The 21,244-nt window shown below is 56.1% G+C and overlaps 1 protein-coding gene across 1 annotated transcript in view; it reads right to left on the minus strand.

Moving 5' to 3' along the window:
• Positions 1-18,535, minus strand: part of FLT4 (fms related receptor tyrosine kinase 4) — a 39,658-nt gene extending 21,123 nt beyond the window's left edge. The window contains exons 1-8 of the mRNA XM_072731885.1: positions 18,408-18,535; positions 5,042-5,138; positions 4,224-4,468; positions 3,908-4,020; positions 3,628-3,790; positions 3,297-3,436; positions 2,809-2,977; positions 2,423-2,540 (exon numbers count right to left, since the gene is read on the minus strand). Coding sequence (XP_072587986.1) covers positions 2,423-2,540; positions 2,809-2,977; positions 3,297-3,436; positions 3,628-3,790; positions 3,908-4,020; positions 4,224-4,468; positions 5,042-5,138; positions 18,408-18,474 — 1,112 coding nt within the window. The 5' untranslated portion in view covers positions 18,475-18,535. The remainder of the gene's footprint in view (positions 1-2,422; positions 2,541-2,808; positions 2,978-3,296; positions 3,437-3,627; positions 3,791-3,907; positions 4,021-4,223; positions 4,469-5,041; positions 5,139-18,407) is intronic.
• Positions 18,536-21,244: the final 2,709 nt, after the last annotated feature.

The raw sequence follows: 21,244 nt of genomic DNA on the forward strand, positions 1-21,244 counted from the left end.
TCTGCGGGCCCAGAGGCAACTACAGTGCCCAGAGTGCCCCATTTCTCACAGGCTTCAGTGGTGTGTGCTGGGAAGGATCGGAGGTATAGTCCCCTAGAAGCACTGCCCAGACCATCACCACTTTCTGACCCCCAGCTCTGCCCTTTTGGAGCTTTTCAGATACAGGAACTTTTGGTCATCCCCACACTCCCACTTGGGGCCTTGGCACTCGCTGTCCCCTCCTTGCTTGGATGCTCAATGCTCTACACACCTGTATGGCTCCCTCTCTCCCATTTATAAATACCCATTCATCCTACCGCCCTATGAACCAGCTCCTGCCCTCTGCTCTGTTTGTACCTGCTTGCTCATGAGCATACTGGTTTTCACACATGTGTCTATTGACCATCCATCTCCCCCACTAAGCCATGTGGACACCGTCCTCCCTGGACTGCTATGTCCCTCACATATAGAGCGGTAGAAGCAGGCACTCAGTGCATATTCATATGCAAATAAATGCATATGCAAGTAAGCAGATGCCTCACACCCCACAGGGTGGCTCTTCCCCAGGCCTGAGCTGGGAGTACTTGCAGGGTGGCCACTCTGCAACCCATGCTTTCCCTGGAAATGGTCCTCCCTCAGGCAGGTGCCTTGACCTGGTATTCAGCCACAGAGCTGTGGCCGAGGCACATCCTTGGTCAGAGAGCAACAGTGAAGGGTCAGAAAGCGGGGGACATGACTCATCTGGGGTCACATAGCAGGGCGGGGCAGAACAGACCCGAGGCCATGTGGTCTGCCAGGCTCTGGTGCAAAATCCCGTCTGCCACCTGCTGTATCTATGATCAGGGGAAAACCCTCTCATGGGCCTGGGCACCTAGTGTCCTCATCTGAAAACTGGGGAAAAAATGCACTTTCTTGCAGGGGTTGCGAGGTTGAACGGAGTTATGGCATTTCGTGTCAGCACTGCCCCAGACACAAAGAGTGCTTCGGGAGTGGAGGACCAGCCTGCCTATCTGTCCACTAGATTTCCATCCATTCACGTACTCATAATCATTGCCTGACAACCTAGTAGAGTGGGCCCCTGTGTGCTACAGGGTCCCGGGGCAGGTGTTTCAGTGGACAGTGGGCCCAGCTCAGTGCTTCTTGGAGGCAGATGTTGGTCAAGCGAGAGAAGAAAAACCAGATGTAGTGAGAATGGTGAGAAGCAGCCAGCCACCTGGGCCAGACCCTGAATGAAGAAGAGCTGGGCTTCCCTCTCAGAGCAGGAGCAGTCCTGCTGGCCTTCGGCGGCAGAGGGCAGAGCTCCAGGTGTCTCTAGGAGGCTGACATATGAAGGAGGCTCCAGGCTGCGCCCTGCCCCCCAAATGCTGGTCCTATATTAGGTACCCCTGCAATGGAGCCCAAAGACTGTGGCCTCAGATGTAGGGTTATACCAGGCCCAGGCCATCCTGGGGCCCTCCTAGGATAAGCCTGCTGTAAGCCCACGGCCAGCACAGTGAGATCCCAGCTGACAATGTCTGGGGCCTCTGCTTGCTCAGCCCCAGGCTTTCAGAAAAGGTTATCCTGCCTGGAGGGAGGTGCCCCAGGCTGGGAAGGGCAGGGCTCCATTGGCCATCGGGGAAAGGATGAAGCAGAGCCCTCCCAGGGGACTCAGTACTCAGGTAGGAATGCCCTGTCCCCTCCCCCACCTCTGTTTCCTGTCTGTACCATGGGGGGGTCAGGCTAGAGTGTGACCTTCCAGCATTGGGCCACACGGACTGTTCAGATGACCCAAGGGTCTATGCCAACTTGAGCTCTTAGGGAGCTCTCTGGGAGCACCTAGCAAGGGTGGACCATCCCTAAGGGACTCCCTCACTGCCTCACTGACCTTTGATACATCCCATAGGAGAGGTCTTACTCTCTGTTCACAGACCAGAGCTGGGGCAATGGAGCCTGAGGGCCTCCTGGAAACTCTTGATTACTGCCACACAGCTCCGGCCTGGCCCAGAGCCTTTCTCTACAACAGTTTGTGGAACCCTTGTGGCATCTCAGCTTCTGGTAGGAGGGTCCTCGGGGAGACAAATCTGTCCAGGGAGGCCTGGGAAACCCAAAGCTATTGCTGCTGGGCAGGCCAGAGCTCCGTAACACCCTCCCACTGGCAGGGCCCTCCAATAAACTGAGCAGGTGCAGGAACCAGTAAGCTAAAGCTCTGCACTGTGCCCACTGCACCCACACATAGAGCAGCCCCGTAGGTGCAAGCTTGCACAATTTCGTAGCAAGATAACTTTCCCTCTGGCTTAATTATTGTATTAGGTGCACACTCCTTAGAGTGTCTTCAGAGGCAAGTCCCTGTCAGGGTCTCAGGGCAAAGACCCTAATGGGAAGGGGATGCTGCACTTCTTGCCCGGTGGTCTGTTCTCCTGCTGGACCTGGTGGGTAGCGAGAGGCAGGGGACCAGGGCTGGTACCATTGGAACTCCGGTAGAGGGTATGCCGCTAGCTTCACAGGCAGCTTCACCAGCTCATCTCCTGCCGTGGCCTCCAGGACAGGACCCTTGAGCCATTCGACGCTGATGAAGGGTTTTTCTGCCAGATGGGAGGCATCAGTGTAAAGTTGGGGCCTGAAGGCACTGACCCACCACTGCTCAGGGGCTCTCAGCCACGATCCAGCACCCCCAGGGGCCAGACGCCTGCAGATCGGGCCCTCCTGGGGTCTACTCATTGCCCTCCCTTCCCTCTGGCTAGACTCCACACTGCTCAGGTGCACCCTGACCTCTGCCCCCTGACCCCACTGCAGAAGTACCCCGGGGCCCCAGGCCTGATGACTGACACCTGAGCCAGCCGCAAGCCATACCATGCACGATGACCTCGGTGCTCTCCCGGAATCGCTGGATGCCATTGTTGGCCTCACACACATAGGGGCCCAGGTCATTCTGACTGACGTTGTAGATGGTCAGGATGCTGGACAGCTCTGTGTGAGTCTGCTGGGAGCGCCGCTCTGGCACCCACTTACCCCGCTCTGCCTACCCACAGCCAGGGGAAGCCCAGGGTCAGAGCAGGTGGCCTCTGGCAGAACTGAATGCCCAGGGCACATACCCCAGCCCAGAAGTGGGCCTGGAAGCCTTGGGCCCAGACCTAGAATTTTCCTTGGGGTAGCCCCTTTCATCAGACAGGGGCTTCTGAGGCGGGACTGGGTCCACACCTCTTCCATTCAGAGGCTAGGAGGGCGTGGCCAGTGATGGGGACCCCTGGGGACAGTGCAGGCATAGGGCAGGTGTAGGCAGTGACAAGGACTCTGGGGGATGGTTCCAGTATGGCCCGTGGTGGGGCCGTCGGCTTCACCTGCTTCCCTGGGTAGTCCCAGTCGAAGGTGACACCCGAGTTGAATTCGGCCCACACTGTGCAGTTCAGGACCAGCTTCTCCCCGACCAGCAGCTCCAGCGACTTCTTGGGGAACAGCTGGATGTCATAGAGCTCATTGCCTGGTGATACATGTACAGTGACCCCCATGCTCCTCATGGGATGGCATGAGCAGGGCGCCCACCAAGATCAGTGGTGGCACCTGTGGCCCCACCACTGGGATTTGGGGGATCCCCCGTCCTCCTCCTGCAGTTCTCCTGGGACGTGGGCAGTGGTCACTGGGGGAGGGCCCTGCAGTGCGGGCGGCCCCTACCTGTGATATGCACGAGGAAGGGATTGGAGAGGAAGGCCTGGCCACCCCAGGTGGTCTCGCACTGCAGGTACAGTGCATCGCGCAGCAGTGGCGTGGGCACCCGCATGCCCCGGCGGTCGTCCCACACCAGCTCCTGCCCATCAGGCTGCAGTGCTAAGTTTTGCTGCAGGGACACGGTGGCCGTCAGTACTCTTTCTCCCAGCCAGACCAGTGGGCACCTTTCCCCGGGATGGGACAGGATGGCTGGATCCTGGGCTGGGACTGGGGATAAGGGCTGTACCGATCTCAGCGTGATGTTGAGGCCGGGGATAGACACCAGGCAGGGCACCCACATGGAATCCTTCCTATTGACCAGGAGCGTGTCTGGCTTGTTGATGAATGGCTGCTCCAAGTCTGGGGAGAGGGAGCAGGTTGTGAGAGGGGAAGGCGGGGCTCGGGGGTCCTCCACTCAGGTGAGGGGCAGTGGGGCATCCCTTCCCTCCAGGGTCTGCAGGATGGGGCTGGGGGGTACAGGTGCAGATTACCGCTCCGGGATCCAAGCCCCTGGCCCATGTCTCCTGGGCAGCTGCGGGGCCAGGCAGCCTGGGTCCCCTCACCTCTCACAAACACGTAGGTGCTGGCGGCTGTGGTGCCCTCGATGCGGGCCTTGATGTACTTGTAGTAGCAGCGGTAGCTGCCTGTGTTGTTGGCGTGTGCCTCGGGCAGCAGCAGCACCTTGCAGTAGGGTCTGGTGTCCGTGCCCTCGCAGTCTTGCACAACTCCCATGTCCTCGCCATCCTTCTCCCTGGTGGCTGGCGTCTCCTGAGCCCCTGGCCAGGACCACTCAAGGGGGTGCTGCCCCCTGGCAGAGGACATGAGAGCATAACAGAGGCCCCAGCTGTGGTCCCAGGGCACAGTCCCTGGGACCCTTCCTGGGGCCATGCCTTGCCTGCAGCCCGTCTCGTCCAGAGATCAGATCAGCCCAATTTTGGGGCTCACTGGCTCCTAGGCCTGCATGAGGTAGGCTGGCCTGAAGAGAAGCCTGCTGATCATCCCTGGGGCTACAGGGACTGTAACGGGGCCACAGTCTGGGTGGGTGGGCCTGGTGCCAGTGGAGGGTGGCTGGGGTGGGTGTAGGGGATCTGGGGTCCATGCAGGGTGACCTGGGAGGTAGGCAAGAAGTGTCCCAGGTACGAGTGTGGGCAAGGTGGGAGTGGCTGCAAGGTGTCTGCAGGGCCAAGGATGGTCCATGCCTTCGGGTGCCCACCCCCAGGTGACCAGGGAGCCCCACTAAGCATTGAGGTCCCTTTGCCTCGGGGAGGGGCTTCCTTCTGGGCTCTCCTCTACTACCTCCTGCTTTGGCCTTCTCCGGTCCCCTTAGCCTGGGGTGGGGTGGGGACCCAGGCCCCTGTTTCTCTGGCTGAGGTCTGAGTACCTGCAGGAGATGGATAGGCTGTCACCGGAGTCAATTATGTGTGTCTCCTCCGTGATGTTTAGAGTTGGGGGGGTCATGGAGTAGCCCCTTGCCAGGCCTGGGGTGGAAGACAGGGTTAGTGTGGTGCTGGGTCGTGAGTTCACATGGTGACATCAATCCAGTACTAAGAGTATACTTTTTCCTGGGGCAGAGACTGCCCCAGCTCCTGGCCCTGGCAGCAGACGGGTCCCAGACCCCAGTGAGCCCTGACCTAACCCAACCCCAATCTCTGGCCCCACATAAGCTGAGCTGTCAGCATGAAGTCGACTGGGGAGACTGCAGGCCTGATCCTACACTGGGGGAGACCTGGAATGTGTCACCTTGGCATTGTGACCCTCACATGTCTGCCTGAGGCCCCTCCTTCCTGAACCTCAGATGCACAGCCACTGCTTGTACTGGTGTTACAGTGCAGACCCTCCCCAGATGCCCAGAACCAAGGGCCTCGGCCTTCCCCCAAAATTCTGCCTATGACCTCACTCTTTCCCAGGTCCTGTGGACTTTACCTCATGTCCCTGGCTCCATATGCTTCTGTTCACCCTTGCAGCCCCCTCCGGCTACCCTAGCTCCCCCCTAATCCCTGGCCTTGTTCCTTCATTCCTCCCACTCCTCCAAGCCCCTCCCAGGGCTTGGCCCCAAACGCACAATTAACTGGTCCGCCTGGTTGAAAACCCTCCTGCTGCCCTGCTGCCCATGTAGTTTCTTGCCCACCATCCTCCTCCTGGCAGGGCAGTGTGTGCCCGCCTGTGTGCATGTTGATAGGTGAGGGTCCGTGCACACGTGTGCGTGTGTGTATGTATGTGTCTGTACTTGTGGGTGTGGATATGTGTGTTTATGGAGTGGATGTGTATGCATGTCTTTGGCATGTCAGTGTGTGCGTGCCCATGGGCTTGTGTGTGTGTATGTGTGTGTGTGTGTGTGCGTGCGTGAGATCCCGGTAGGGGTAGGAGCAAGCCTTGGGGGAGGTCTGGACATGGAACTCTGGCAGATGCATCCTGCCAGGACCATCCTGAGACAACAGGAAGAGAGGACTGTGTGGCTGGAGGCCCAGGGCTGTGTCCTGTCCCTCCCCCTGTGTCCCTGTCCTCCTGGGGGGCACTGACTACTACTGGCCCCAGCCTGCCATCCTCTCCAGTCCTACAGATCCAGCTCCTTTGTCCTCTCTGGCCCAGCTCCCTGATGCAGCATTGTCCCACCCTGACAGCTAACTGTGGAACGTGGATCCCAGGGACCCTCCACCTAGTTGGCTTTACACCACCCTGACCCTGACCTGCCCTAGGAGGCAGTACCAGGACGGCATGCTGTGTACACCAAGATCTCATTTCAGATCACATGGACAGGATGGCCACTGGCCAGGGCCTGGCTCGCCCCTCCCTTCCATGCCTCCTGCTGGCCAAAACTTTCTAGGCACCCCACGACAGCAGGTCAGAAGGAGAAGGTCTTCACTGAACATCTAGTCTCATTGTACAGACAGGGAAAACGAGGCCCTCTTACTGGGCTGCACCACCACCCTCAGAAGGCCACTCACCTGGCCACTGTGACCCAGCCTGAACCCAGTGCACCCCCTCCTGGCAGTCAGGCCAGGGGGCTCTGCCACCAGATTCATCCTCCCTAGGGTGAGTGTTAACCCTCCATGCACACCAGTCTCCACTGCACACCTCTGGGCAAGGCTACTGGGAAGGGGGTGCCCTGCAAAGGGAAAGCTCCCCTCTAGGAGTTAGGGCCTGGGTGTTGAAGGAAAAATAGGATTTTCCAGGGAGTGGAAGGTGAATAAAGCCACAGCAAGCAGACAATTGGCCTCTGAGCTATAGAAGAGGCGGGACAGTGGGCTTGGGTCTGGACCTTCAGGGGATGAGAGAATGGGCCCTCCCAGTGGACCAGTTGGGGGTCAGGCCTGAGGCTGGTGTGTGGGCACCAGAGGAGAGGCATGGCTGCCAGCACCCACCTGCCCCAGGCCTGTGCATGCCCATGGTGAGGCCTACAGCATTGCCCTGGGACACCCAGGGAGGCCCATGGTCCCCTGGGGTACACATCCAAGGCACACACCTGGCACCCCTGGCCATGCAGCTGTGGCAGATGTCAGCCCCACTTCCTTGGGCAGCTCCCTTTTGCTTCCGGATAAAGTAGGGGGATGCCAGGACTCTGCCCACTGCCCTTCTCTCCAGCTTCATCTCCGGACACATTTCTGAGAGGTACAGGGCTCTCACCTTTGTCTCAAAGTGCCAGACTTTTCATATCTTGAAGTCTTGTCTTCACCTGTCTTTTATCCCTGGACATTTGTATTTCCTTTCCTAATGGGAGCCCCCCCCCCACCCCCGCTGGGCCCAGTTCATACATCTCTTCCCCTGGTGGGGCAATCAGTGTTACTCAAGCAGCTTTGGCTCCCTGGCCCCTACTGTTAGAACACTTCTCAGACTGAATTATGGTTTTCTGCTCACATTGGGGAGAGGCTATATTTTCTTCACATTCCTAAATTCAGTACAGAGAAGATACACACCAAAGATGGAAGAGAGATTCAATAATGGTAGAATGGGTGATGGATGATCAGATGAATAAATGGGTGGGTGGATAGGTGGGTAGATTGATGGTGGGTAGATGGACAGTGGATGGATGGAATGATGAATCAATGGTGGATGGGTGGATAGTGGATGGGTAAATGAAAGGGTGGTAGGTGGATGGGTTGATAGGGTCTGAATGGTTGGACTGTGGGTGGATAGGAATGGATGGATGGGTGGATTGTGGATGGAAGGGTGGATGCTAGAGTGGGCTGATGGATAGGGAATGGGGCCTGTAGGATCTCCCTTCCCAGAGGCTATCATATTACCAAAGGAAGCGTCCATATCACTATACTAAACAGAGAGACCATCCATCGACCTTGGCAACCCTTTATCCACCTGTGCAAGTCTCTCTTTTCTTGTCTCAGTGCCCCTGTCTTCACTCACTTCCACCAGGCCCTGAATGATCAGCAGACTTTGCTGTAGACCTGACTGTCCTCCTCCATCCCTTCTGCTTAATTGAAACCTCACTTTCTTAAGGACTCCTGCCCCAGAGGTAGTAGAGCTCTCCCCGGCACATGCCTGGCAGTGGAAGCTCCTTGCGGTCATCTCCTTTCTCTAATGGTACCACCTGCTCCCCACTAAGGCTGTCAGCAGCTGCAGTCCTGTTACTTCCCCTCATTCTCTGTTCCTGCCTCTCCAGCTCCCATCACCCCAACTCAGGCCATCCTGTTCCCCATGATTTCAACATCCACACAGATGACTCACCAGCATGCTGGCCTTTGTGGTCCTCATCTCCACTGTCCTCCCTCCTCCTCTCAGCCACTCACTTCCTGGGCACACCCTGGACCTGGTCCTTACCAGAAGCTACACCATCACCAAGTTCCTGCCTTCCTGCGCTGCTCTCCCCATCTCCTCTGCCTCTTGTTAGGTGCCTTTGTCCTACCGCCGCTAAGTCCTTCAGCCTCATCAAAATTCCCAGTCCAGGGACTCCTCTCCATAGATACCCTCTCCTGGCCTCATCCTTGTCCTGGCACATTATGGCCCTTGGTCCACCAATCAGATTGTTTCCTTGTTTCTCACCTTCCATTCCAACCCTGCGGCACCACCATGGCCCTCAGTGGCTCAGCATGCAGTGCAAAGCCAGAGCCCTATGCTGCTACCCCACCCCTCCTTTCTTGTCCTATAGGCAGATCCTAAATGGGCCTTTGGACTGAAGCACAGGGTGTTCTCTCCTCCCTCACTCTCAGCATTAATGAAATAAAGCCATTAGATGGAGATCTTCCCACATCCAAACTCCACACACCCTGCCTGGGCCCTGGAAACCTTCTGACACTCACCAAAGCCAAGCCTTCCATCTCCCATCCTATAAATACCTAACCCTTACCCTCCCAAATTCCTTGATCCTCTATTCCCTTCCAGCCCTGCCCCCTTTCCTATTCCCCTTCATTGCTGTCCCCTCCTCTCATATTTGCTCATCCTCCCTCTGGGGTGCAGATGCTTTATGGAGTCAAGGCATCCCATGATCTCCATGCTGCAGGACCAGTGGGCACTCCAGGCAGGGAATAGGGCTACCACCTCCTCTGCTACCTTCTGTGAGCTCACTGTCGCCTTGTCTTCCTCCTTTCCCTCTGCCCAGCACCTCAGTCTCTTTTCTGTAGATCTCTCCCCTAAGTGTCTAGATACCTCCAGAGTCTCTACGGCCTGTCCTCTCACCTCCAGCCTGAAGTACTCAGTCGCTGTTACACTTGGACACCCTCCAGACATCCTGGGTCCCACATTTCTGATGCTGAACATCAGACCCACACCCTCTTCACCCCTCCCAAGGCTTCTCCTTGATAGCTCCCATCTCCCCATATGGGAGCAGCTGTAGGATGTGCTTCTCCTCTCTCTCTCTCTCTCTTTTTTTTTAACCCCACCGCATGTTTAGCACAGTACCTGGCATAGAACTAAGACTCTATAAATACTTGTTGAATGAAAAAGTGGATGAGTGGATGGATAGATGGATGAATGAATGAGTGAGTGGATGGAAAGATGGCTAGCTGTATCATTAGATGGACAGGTAGAGGAATAGAAGGGTGGGTGGATGGATGGATGGATATATGGATGAAAAGATGGAAGGAAGGCAAGAAGAAGAATAGATGGACAGGCAGATGGATGGATGGGCAGGTAAGTGGGTGGGTGGATGAATGGATGGAAAGATGGATGAAAGGATGGAAGGGGGGTAGCCAGATAGACATATAGATGGATAGATGGATAGGTGGATGGATAGATAGAAGGAGGAGTGGATGGATGGATGGATGTAAGGATGAATGGATGGATGAATGGATGCATGCATGGATGGGTGAGTGGATAGAAGGATAGGTGAATGGCTGACTGGCTGGCTAAACCTCAGGTTTTCCTTTATGTGGAACTAGATTAGACCCTATGTTTCCATTTTTATAGACCAAGCTCCCTGGTGACCACGTGTACCCTAGAATGCTCAGCAGCTAAGACAGGTTTGACCCAATGACTGCCTTGCCCAGAGGTTCCACGCTGCCCAGCCCCCACCTGCAACCCCAAAGAAGATGCATCCTTCCTGACTGGCTGTTGTCTGTCCGCACTGTCCTTCCTTTCCCGCAGCAGGAAGCGCTGTCATCCTGGCCTCTGCTGCACTCCCCCTGCCTTCCTGTTCCTGGCCCAGGAACTGGCTTCTTCCTTCCCCTGGCCAGCGGCCCTGGCCCCCCAGCGTGCAACAGAGCAGTCGGGGCAGGCGCCGGGCAGAGGTCGGAGAGGCCAGAGTGCACACCTTCTCTTCTCTGTGCTGTCAGCAGCCTTGGGCGGTGGGGACCTTGGCGTCAGCCACAGGCAGCCGGCTGTGAGAGCAGCACACCGGGATCCTGGGTGACGGGCAAGTGGCAGGGGGCAGGGGTGTGGGAAGTCCTGAATATGAGGCACCAACCATAGCCTTGCAGTCGTTGCTTCCTTTGATCCTCACACAGCCCAGGAGGAAGGGAAGAATCCGAGGCCAGTTGGCAATGAGGAAACTGAGGCCCCAGGACTCACGGAGGCAGTGGGCTGGCAGCTGTGCAGGAGCTCATGTCTGGCCGAGTCTGGGCCTGTCCCTGCCCAGGTCCTGGTCCTCACATCTCTGGCCCCTGCTCTCCCAGAACTACCTGCCTCTCTATTCCCCAGCAGCCTCCCTTCTGGCCTCCAATTGGTCCCTCAGCCCACAGGGGCGTCATGACCTGAAGACACATTCACCGGGTCCCTGTGGCCCTTGGGAACTGTGCATGCCCTTGGCCTGGCCTCCAGGGTGAAGTCCATCCCAACATGCTCCACCTTCCTGGCCGGCTTCAACTCCCAGTGCACCTGCCACATCCAGCATCCACCACATCCTTGCCAGCCTTGCCCACCTCCCTGCTGGCCTCACGTTGTGTCCTTTATTCTTTCCTGCTCTCAGTGCCCAGTGCTTAAATGATGGCTACTGCTACTCACTGGGAGACCTAAGGCTGAGTGCCTTGTCCTTTTCCCAGCCCTGTCATTGGTCACTGCTCTGTCCTCAGGTCCAGCATGGATGGCCAACCCAGGGATGAAGTTGGGATGGTCTGTGAGCTCAGGGGTATCCCTCCACATGCTGACAGTTTCTTACTGCAGACAACTGCCATGGTCACCTTGTGGGGGATGGGGACTATGTGGCAGTCGTGCCAGTCTCATCTGAACTCTCCTTAGCAGCTGTGCCCAGGAGGACGGAGGTGAGCCCAAGAAGGAACATGGGGAACAGACGGCCAGGCAAGGCTGGGCCTGGGGTCTCTATGCATCTGTCTGAGAGCCGGGCAGTTTTGGGGAAACCTGCTCCAGGTCGCTCTCCCTTCACTCTTAGAGGAGAATCACAAGGGTGTTCGGTCCTAGAGTCCCCCCACACCTGGCAGCTAACTTCTGTGCCTCCAGAGGTCAAGGGTGAGGGCCAAGAGGCCACAGTCCCCTGACCCTACAAGACTGAGAAGGCTGAGATAAGAGGGGTTGTTCATTCCCAGGATGTGCTTGGGGCCCCCTGAGCCTGACTGTGTGCTCCATGATGCCACTCTCTGGCTTGCTCTTTCCAAGCCCCGGTTTTCCCACTTGCAAAATGAGAATCGTCCCCAGAATTATCAGGAACACAAACAACATAATACTATGTCAAGAGCAAATGCATACTGGGCCCTTGGCTGTCACTGCCTGCTGAGTGTTTTGTATGTCACAGCAGGCTGCAGTGGGGAGGGGGCGGTGTGCGGTCAGAGAAAGCCTTGCTGGTAGGAGGAGCTGAAAAGTGCTTTGTGGACTGAGTAGGAGCTCGCTGGCTCAGGAGAACACACAGGGCAGAAGGAATGTGCAAGGCTGGAATATGGGTGACCTGGAGCTGTCAGGTAGATGGAACAGATGTGGGGCAATGAGGCCACAGCAAAGGGTCCTGGGTCACAGGCCAGCCAGAGGCTCTTGGCCTTGCTCACTGGTGTGCTCCCTTCTCCTGGTGATGGCAGCCTCCAGGGCTCCACCTCTACTTTTGAGCTATTCCACCCTCTCTGGGCTGCTTTCCTGAGCCCTAGCCCTGAGGGGCACCTGGCTTCCAAAATGTCTCTTGTCAGGGCACCTCCACCCCTCCGACCACACCACACCCACCACTGAGCAGGACACCTGGAGCCACAGAGCACATACAACTCTCCTCCCTACAAGATGAGCAAGTGTTTCAAGGATAGAGAATTCCCATGTTGGCAAGGGTGTGGGCAAATAGGCAAACCGGCGCTCACAGTGATAGGAGAATGCTTATGCTCCTTGACTCCCAAATTCTGCTTCCCCCATACATCCTGTTAGGATAATAATAGCAAACATGGATTTAGCACTTTCTGTGTGCCAGCCCAGGCGTTGCACCTGTGCACACCACACCCTTCTAATGCCCCCTGAGGTGGGTGCTATTCTTGTCATTTTGAAATTGAGAAGGCAAAGGCACAGAGATGATCTTCAGGGGACAGGATTATGGGAAGCAACTCCTGACTCTTTACGTGTCTGCATTCCTTGCATTTCTGCAGTTTATGGAATGTAAAGGCCATAAGCTGATCGAACCACCTTTTCTCCACCAGTCCTGGAAGCACTGGCTCTCCCTTTTGCTAGGTTTGCCATCTTAGTGGCTGGCGGTCATCTGTTAAGCGTTCCTGACGCCACTCATCCCCCACAGGCAATTAACTGGTCACGAAGTCATATCCATTCGCAGAGGCAGCACCAAAGGCGGGGTGGCTGGGCGCTCCAGGCTTACCCCTCTTCTCTCTCTGCCCCTCTGGCAAAGTGCTTTGCACTTCTAGCACTCAGACACCTAGCAGTGGACGCCTTCCACCCAGAGAGCCAGATCCTGGGACAGCCCCACTCCAGACCCCCGCCTCTCCAATCCACTGTTTGGCCTGCCTCAACGTCCATCCTCTGGCTTGCCACACCAGTGTCTCCCCACACCAGTCTCTCCTCACTGGTTCAGACTTTACCCAATGGTTAGATTATCTCTCTAGAACACAAGGCCCTCTCCCACCTAAAACCATTATGCTACTTGGGAGCAAAAGCTGTGTTCTTTGCATGGCCTTACAGATGACTGGTGACCATTCCAACCTTAGTGTCACATGTTGAGGCCCTCTCATTGTGGGGGGAGGGGCTCAACCCTCTCAGTGGTTGGCTCATTGCATTTGACAACTGCTTAGTGCAAGGATAAGGGGGCTTATGTTTGCCTTTTGTGGTGGTATCCCCAGCATGAGATTGGCCTGTGATTGTCCCGACTCCCTGTGAGGATCTGGGGAGCAAAGGTACAGCACAGAGTGTTTGGGGAGGTGTGGAGGTGAGGGACAGAGGTGGAGATGTAGGCACTGAGGTAGGCGTGTTGGTCAGGGGTGGACTTGGGGAAAGGCAATGTGTCTGTGGGGCATGCTGCTTTTGAAAGTTCTCTGGAGCAATCAAAGTAAAAATGTCCAAGAGGTGGTCAGAAATTTAGGACTGCACCTGCCTCCCCCACCCAGACTCTTCCTTGGGGAATGTGGACAGCCACCTGTCCCTTCGAACCCCTGGGCCTCCATGCCATCTGAGACCAGATAGCTGATGCCTGACATTCCTACAAAGCTTCTCTAGCACCTTGTGAGCCATTTCTAATCTCCAAAATGGACACAATAAGCCTGTGATATGGAACTAAAGCCTTCACACACCCTAGTGTAAAGCAGTTTAATTAACCACTTTACACTGAGGGGAGGCTCCACTGCTAGACACTTCAAATATGCATCTGTGGGTGCGTGTGTGCTGCTTAATATGAATGAATCTCTGTTTGGTAGAACTTACAGTAGCTCTAAGGATGGTGCTTTAAGTTGGGGAAGGATAAGAGCTTCCCCTAATCCCTCCTGAAAGCCCACATTCCATGCTCTGGGGGCACACAATAAGTGGGAATGGAACCCCCTCTCACCCACCCACTTGAAGCAGCACCATCCTCTGCCTGGAGTTTTGGCAGCCTCCCCAAAGGCAGGGTGAGAGGCAGGGTGTCTCTAGAGCAGGTGAAAGGTCATGTGCTGAAGTCTGGGGTATGTGGTGGGGCAGGCTACGTGGACTGGTTAGGGTTGCCCTTGGGACCCCAGAAGAAGCTGGTGCTTATCAATGGGGGTGCCACTGAAAGCTCAGACCTATGTTTTAGAGATGTCCCGCTGGGGCACCTTGGAGGCAATTTCTGGAAGCAGAGAGGGAGGTGGGGGCTAAGTGGGAGCAGGGGCTGCCTGAGTACCCCCTGAGGTTGACCTGGAGGTAGGGGCACCCTGGCAGATCTGAGCTCCCAGCTCCAGCACAGCTGTGGGTGCAGCCAGCTGTGCCAGGCAGCTGCCCCCGGCCTGCCTGGGGTCAGGGCTCTGCTCCCCAGAGACAGGACGGTCCGTGTTATCAGACAGTCCAGCTGGCTCAGAGGTGGCCCCCCAGCGCTGCTAAATCGGGGCCGTGGGCTCCTGCTGCAGGAAGAGGGAAACGCAGGCAGGATGTCCTCTCCTGTGGCCGGCAAGTCCTTTCCCATGAACCCCTGCTGACCTCCTGGCCGCGTGGCGGGACTCCCCCACTGGCCACCCTGCCCTGCGCCTGCTCGCGGCCGCCCACATGGGGGCCTGGCCCGAGGGGTGGGGGCGGAGGTGGCCTGGGGCGCGGGGGCGGGGCGGGGCGCTGCCAGCCCTGAATGCCCGCACCTTCCTGCTCCCAGACTTCTCCCTTCGGCCTGGCCGGAAAACTGAGATCCCAGAGGAAGCCAGTGTCTGAAAAGGATCGAAACTCAGGAATCCCTGGCTCCAGCTAGACACGTCGGCTGCCTCTGGCTGAAGTTAGGGCAGGGAGTGTGAGGGGCCTCTTCAGACCCCTGCCTCCCCGGGAGGCATCTCTGAGAGCTGGGGGGACAGGCAGGGAGAAGCCTGCAATGGGGAGGGTTACTCTCCAGTGACAGCGGGAGGAGTGTCGGCTAGACCCAGAGAAGAACCTTAGCCCTTGTGGCCGAGACCCACTTAATTTTCCTGGATCCCCCGATTCCCCTCTGCCTTATTACAGTCAGGTGCTCCCAAGTGTCCTCCTTCCTTATCTGGCCCAGATGGGTCAACTGGGGTCTCCCGGGAAGTCCTGCTGGACATCTCTTGGAGGACCTGCCTCCCAGGGCAGCGACTCATCTTTCCCCACATACTCTCCTCCTCCCAGGGTCCCCATCTAGTAAACAACCTTCATGACCCATTCTGTGGCTTAAGCCACAGACTAGCACACATCCCCCTACCCCACACCCCGATCCCTAAACCTTCTACCCCCTCCTCCCCTGCTTCATCTTCCTTGTGGTGGGCTCCTGTGTTGTTTGCCCCTCTGACCGTGCCTTCAGGGGACATGGCCCAGAACTTTCCATTATTAGGTGTGCTGCTGGCTCCTGCCATCTCCAGCTGCCTCACCTCCCCAACCCTACCCGTGGCCCCCTCTAGACTTTCCTGACTCTGTGCTTTTGAGGAGTTCTTTTCGATACTTGGAATTCCCTTCCCTAGAGTCCGCAGATCCCTTCAGGAAGCCTTCAGCTAGAAGTGATGCCATCTTCCTATGCAGCCCCCAGCTACCAACTGGGGCTCAAAGGGGTCACTGAGCACTTTTGTCCCTACTATACAGGTGTCTGATACCATGCCTATGTCCGTGCTAGTCTGGCACTCAGGAAATCCCTGCGGGATGGAGCTGGTCCAAATCCTCCCTGAGCCACCCTGAGCAGGCACCATGGCTTGTGACCTGCATAGAACTGCAGTCTTCTTCCTTGGGTCGGGGTCCCACTGCCTGGGGCCGGTTGGGAATGGAACATCAGGGAGCTGGCCAGGTAATCCTCTTGTTGCACGTCATTCTCAGTCTAATGCCTGGTCATGTGGGCACTGTGCCCTGTGCACGTTCCTCTTCTGGGAGGGAGCCTTTCAGCCACAGTGACTGAGGTGGGACCAGCAGCCCACAGGACCAAGTAAGGTGGCCCCTACATCCTGCCTACCCTGGCTGGCATGCCCCGTCCCTTCCCCATACCTCTGTCCACACCTGAATCTAGCTCAGGGCTGAGGAACAGAGCCAGGGGGATGCACAATGGCTGGCCACACGAGCCTCAGCAAGGGCCAGTCCTCAGGCCAGGGCAACCCAGCTTCTCTTTAGACTAAGCCCTGAAGACAAAGCCTCTTGGGCCTGTCCTCTGCCACCTGCCCTCTCCACAGGGACATTGCCAAGGAACTACTTTTTGGAACTAGACTAGGACCCAAGCCATAAAGTCCAGCCCAAGCACAGCCTCTCAAGTGCTTGCCCATTGCCCTGCTATGCATGTGGAAACTGAGATGCAGGGAGAAGAAGCTGGGGCCCAGGCCACACAGCCAGGAATTTAGGGGAAGAGCTGGAACAGAAATCTGGATGTAGGGCTACTGCATACCTTTGAGGGTTAAGCTTCAGCATCCCTGAAATTCTCACCTACCCGTACCTGGCCACCCACTCTGGCTCCCCTGACACTCCGTTACACTTAAAGTGTTTATGCTTCTGCTCTAGCATCCTCCATCAGGCTGGGAGCTTCAGGACAAATGCAGGGCACATTTCCCACCAGCCATGCCATGGTCCAGTTAGGCCACCCTCCTCCATGGGCCCCTTCAGCTAACATCCTCTCTCCTCCTCTTCACTAACTTAGGTAAGAACCACCTGAACTCCCCCACAGGACCAGCCTCATCCCTGTTCCCTCCTCCATCTCTTGATCACCCAACACCAGGCTCACCTTGCAGAATGTTCCCTGTCTGCCTGAAAGTCTCTTCCCGTTTAGCTCCCATCCTGGACTCTGCTCTGCTCCTTTTCCAGCTTCCCAGCCCAGGCTCTCTTGAGCTTCCGACACTATACCCAACTGGCTGCTGGATGTCTTCTCGAAGGGGTGTGTAGGGGGTTCTCCCACTCCTCAGCCTGACCCACTTCACTTCTCTCTCCACACTCCTTCGGTCACTTAGCAAGCACACTAAGTATCTGTGAGAGCTTGGCCCTGGGCTGGATGCAGGGGAGCAAGGAAGGGGAAAGGGGCAGCTCCTCATCTCTGACCTGCCCCAACTCAGAGGCCCCAGCCAGATGTCCTCCTCCATCCTGCCTCTAGAGTCATCCACACCTCCTTCATCGCCCCTGTCCTCTGCCCTTCAGCCTGTGAAGGCGTAGAGAATAGAGAGCTCTGTTATCCTACAGACCTGGGTTGACTATTGCTCTTATTGCTGGCCTTTGGGAGCATTGGAGAAGTTACATATGTCCCTGTTCTACGCTTCCTCCTCTGTAAAATGGGTCTAACACTCCCTTGTGAGGATTATTAAAAAAAGAAGAAGCATGTGAAGCCATATTCAATACCTGCGGTGTTCAAAAATAGCAAGGACCCCTCCACCCCAGCCCTTCCAGTACTTTCTCCCCAGCCATTGGGGACTCATGACCCTCCTGTACCCTCTGATTTCCTGGCTCACTACAGCTTATCGTCACCGACGCCCTGGCATCTCTACGCAATGATGCTTCTCCCTTTCTCCCACTCCCTTTCTCATCTCCCACACTCCCTTTTCTCCACCTGCACAGGGGCAACTTGTGGTCCTGTTCCTGTCACAGACCCTACCCCTGCCTCTCCTGTGCTTATGAGCTTTCCGTGGCTGCTCCTGCCTTAGAGTCCAAGCTCTTGAGTTTGGCCTTCAAGGCTGCTGCCCCGCCAGGTGCAGGGCGCACGGGCATCCTGCCTCCTCCGCCACGTTGGTCGCGGTCCTGCGTTGCCAACTCAAGATTCCCAAGTTCCCGCGGGCACCTGCGCCCAGTCCGCCCTGCGGTGCGGGTCTCCGCTGGTCCCAGAGCCGCAGCCTCCGCAACCCCTGGCCCCGGAGGTGGACACCTGCCCGGAGCGCCCTCTGGGGACCGACCTCGAGCGCCGCTGGGACGCGTCGGGAAGTGCGCAGCCGGGTCCGCCCGCGGGGACCGCCGCCTCGGCGCCGCCGGTGCGTCCCGTTCGCGGCGGGTCCCAGGGCAGGGCCGCGCCGCGCCGCGAAGGTGGTGCGCGAGCGAAGGGCCCGGCGGAGGGTGCGGGCGCCGCGGCCGGCTCCAAGGCGCCGAGCCGCCACCCACCGTGGGGCTGGCCGAGGCCCGCGGGCACCAGCCCCGCGCTGCGCCGCCGACGGTGCGCGGCCCCGGCCGGTCCGCAGGCTCCGCCCGCCCCCAGCCCGGTGGCCGGCCCCGCCGCGCCCACCCGGGGTCCGCGCCCACCCGGGGTCCGCGCCCACCCGGGGTCCGCCACCGCGCCCCGCCGCCCCTTCCCGCCGGGCAGGCTGCCCTCGCGGCCTCACCGCACTCGCCGTCGAGCAGTCCGAGGCAGAGCCACAGGCGCAGGCACAGCGCGGCTCCCCGCTGCATCTCCGGCCGCCGCCGCTCCGCCCGACCCGCGCTGCCGCTGCCCGGGGCGCCGAGTGCCCGCGGGGCCGGGCGCGGGCGGCGGGGCCCGGGCGACACCCCTCCCGGGGGCGGGGCCAGGCCCGCGGACCGCCCCGCGCACCCTCCCTGCCGCCCCGGCTTGCGGAGCCCGCGCGCCCGCCGGCCGCAGGGGGTGGCCCGGGTCCGGCTCCCGAGCCCCACCCCCGGGACCGCGTCTCCAGGGGACTGACCCCCGCGGCCAAGATTAGACGAAGCGTGTCCGCGCATATTGTTCTCTAATTTCCTTTAATCAGTGCTCAAGAAGAAAAGGTACAGCGACGAGCACGACCGGAAAACAGCAGTGTGCCAGTGTCCGCGGACCTTCAGCGAGCTTGGGTGGGTGAACGCTGTGGGTGAACGCTGTGGGTGAACGATGTGGGTGAACGATGTGGGTGAACGATGTGGGTGAACGATATGGGTGAACCGCTGTGGGTGAACCGCTGTGGGTGAACGATGTGGGTGAACGATGTGGGTGAACGATGTGGGTGAACGATATGGGTGAACCGCTGTGGGTGAACCGCTGTGGGTGAACCGCTGTGGGTGAACGATGTGGGTGAACGATGTGGGTGAACGATGTGGGTGAACCAGTGTGGGTGAATGATGTGGGTGAACGATGTGGGTGAACGTCGTGCCCTCGGGCGAGGCTTCCAGCGCAGCCGACCCCCGCCCCGCAGGCGCGGCCTCTTCCCTAGATCGCCTCCAAATACTTGGACTCTGAGCTCATTCAAAAGTTCTTGTATCAGGTGACACGTTAGGACTTGGCAACCCTCTCACAGACTTACTCTCTCTTTTCGGTTCTGTTTCTAGAATTTTCCCATTTAAAAGTGAATCCCATGACGATAACTATCGCATCCTCCCTCCCCCGCCTTATTCTACTTTATCCACACTCCAGCCCCACCCCGTACGTAAAAGTCCGTTCATCCCGGCCCAAAACCAAGACCAGATTGTTGATAACCACTACTGACTCTCAACTGCGAGTAAGTATTAAATATGTTCTAAGTTGGAATCACAAATCAGTGGGGATAGTTCAGATGACTTAAAAAATAATGTTGGAGAAACTAGACAACCCAATAAATGAAGCTAGACTTTTTCACAGCTATATGTTTATTTTCTTCCAGCATTTTTAGCTTTAAAATAAAAATTTATTTTAAGATATAATACACATAGGGAAAGTATAGGTCAATGTGTTATAAATGTATGTTTAAAAGCCTATGTCTCCACCGCCCACATCAGTTGATATAGAATGGCATCAGCATTCCAGATAGAAGCCCCCAAGATTTCCCGTCACAAACCCCTCCCTAACCACCAAATCCTGGCTTTAATTTCTCTGCTTTTCTTTATCTTTTTAGTACTCAAATATATGTGTTGGTTGTTTTTTTTTTAACTTTGTTTTAATTGACTCCTATATATTCTTTTGTTCAGCATCTTTTGTGAGATTCATCTGTACCACTATGAGGATCTATGCTTCACTCATTTTCATCATTGTGGAGATGACCACAATTTATTTGTCCATTTACTGTTGATGGAAGTTTCAATTGTTATTAGTTTCCAAATTTTGCTGCTATGAACATGCTTCTTTACGTTCCTTGGTGTACATGTGCCTGTTTTCTAGGTGTGTGTCTAGGAGTGAAACTGCTAGGTCAGAGAATGTGTATCTTCAATTTCTGTGACAGTGCCGACTATTTTTTGTTGTTGTTATTTGTACCATTTTGGACTCCACAGTAGTGTAACTGGTAGATGTGGTATTGTCAGTTTTGATTTTTTTTTTTTTTAATTTAGACTTTCCAGTTGGCTTGTAGTGGCATCCCATTAGGGCTTTCATTAACTTATCCCTAATTATTGTTGAAGTTAAGCACTTTTTTTTCAGATTTATTGACTTGAGAGAGAGAATGAGAGAGAGAGAGAGAGAGAGAGAGTGCAGGGCGAGGGTTGGAGGCAGAGGGAGAGAGAGAATCTCAAGCAGACTCCATGGTGAGTGAGTAGCCTCATATGGGGCTTGATCTCTCAACCCTGAGATGATGATCTTACCTGAAATCAAGAGTTGGTCATTTTTTTAAAAAGACTTATTTATTTATTTACTCACGACACACACACACACACACACACACACACACACACACACACACAGGCAGAGACACAGGCAGAGAGAGAAGCAGACTCCATGCAGAGAGCCTGATGTGGGACTCAATCCCAGCACGTCAGGATCATGCCCTGGACCCAAGGCAGGCACTAAACTGCTGAGCCACCCAGGCGTCCCAAGAGTTGGTCATTTAACTGAGAAACCAGATGCCTCCATTTTTTTCATATTGTTATTTAATTAATTCAGTATAATTTGTTGAAATAACCAAACTTTCTCCCCTGCATCATAGAAGCACGTTTGTTATAAACCATGTTACCTAACATGGAGAGATGTCTCTGGACTGCTATGTTTCATTTGTGTACTGGCATATTCTTGTCCAATACCAAGTGATTTTATGACCACTTTTAATATGTGATATTCTCAGTGCTTAAAATTCTTGCTTCCCTTTCCAGAGTGTCTTACTTTTTTTATTGGTTCTTTGCATTTCCATGTTCATTTTAGAACCAGCTTGTGAATTTTCAGAATTGAAAAATTGGCCGGAAATTTGAACAGAATTCCATTGAATAGATTTGGAGGAGTTACCATCTTAATAACTTTCAATCATGAATACACTATGTCCATCCATTTATCTAA

This window comes from Vulpes vulpes, chromosome 12 (assembly GCF_048418805.1).
Source record: "Vulpes vulpes isolate BD-2025 chromosome 12, VulVul3, whole genome shotgun sequence".
NCBI classification, from domain to species: domain Eukaryota; kingdom Metazoa; phylum Chordata; class Mammalia; order Carnivora; family Canidae; genus Vulpes; species Vulpes vulpes.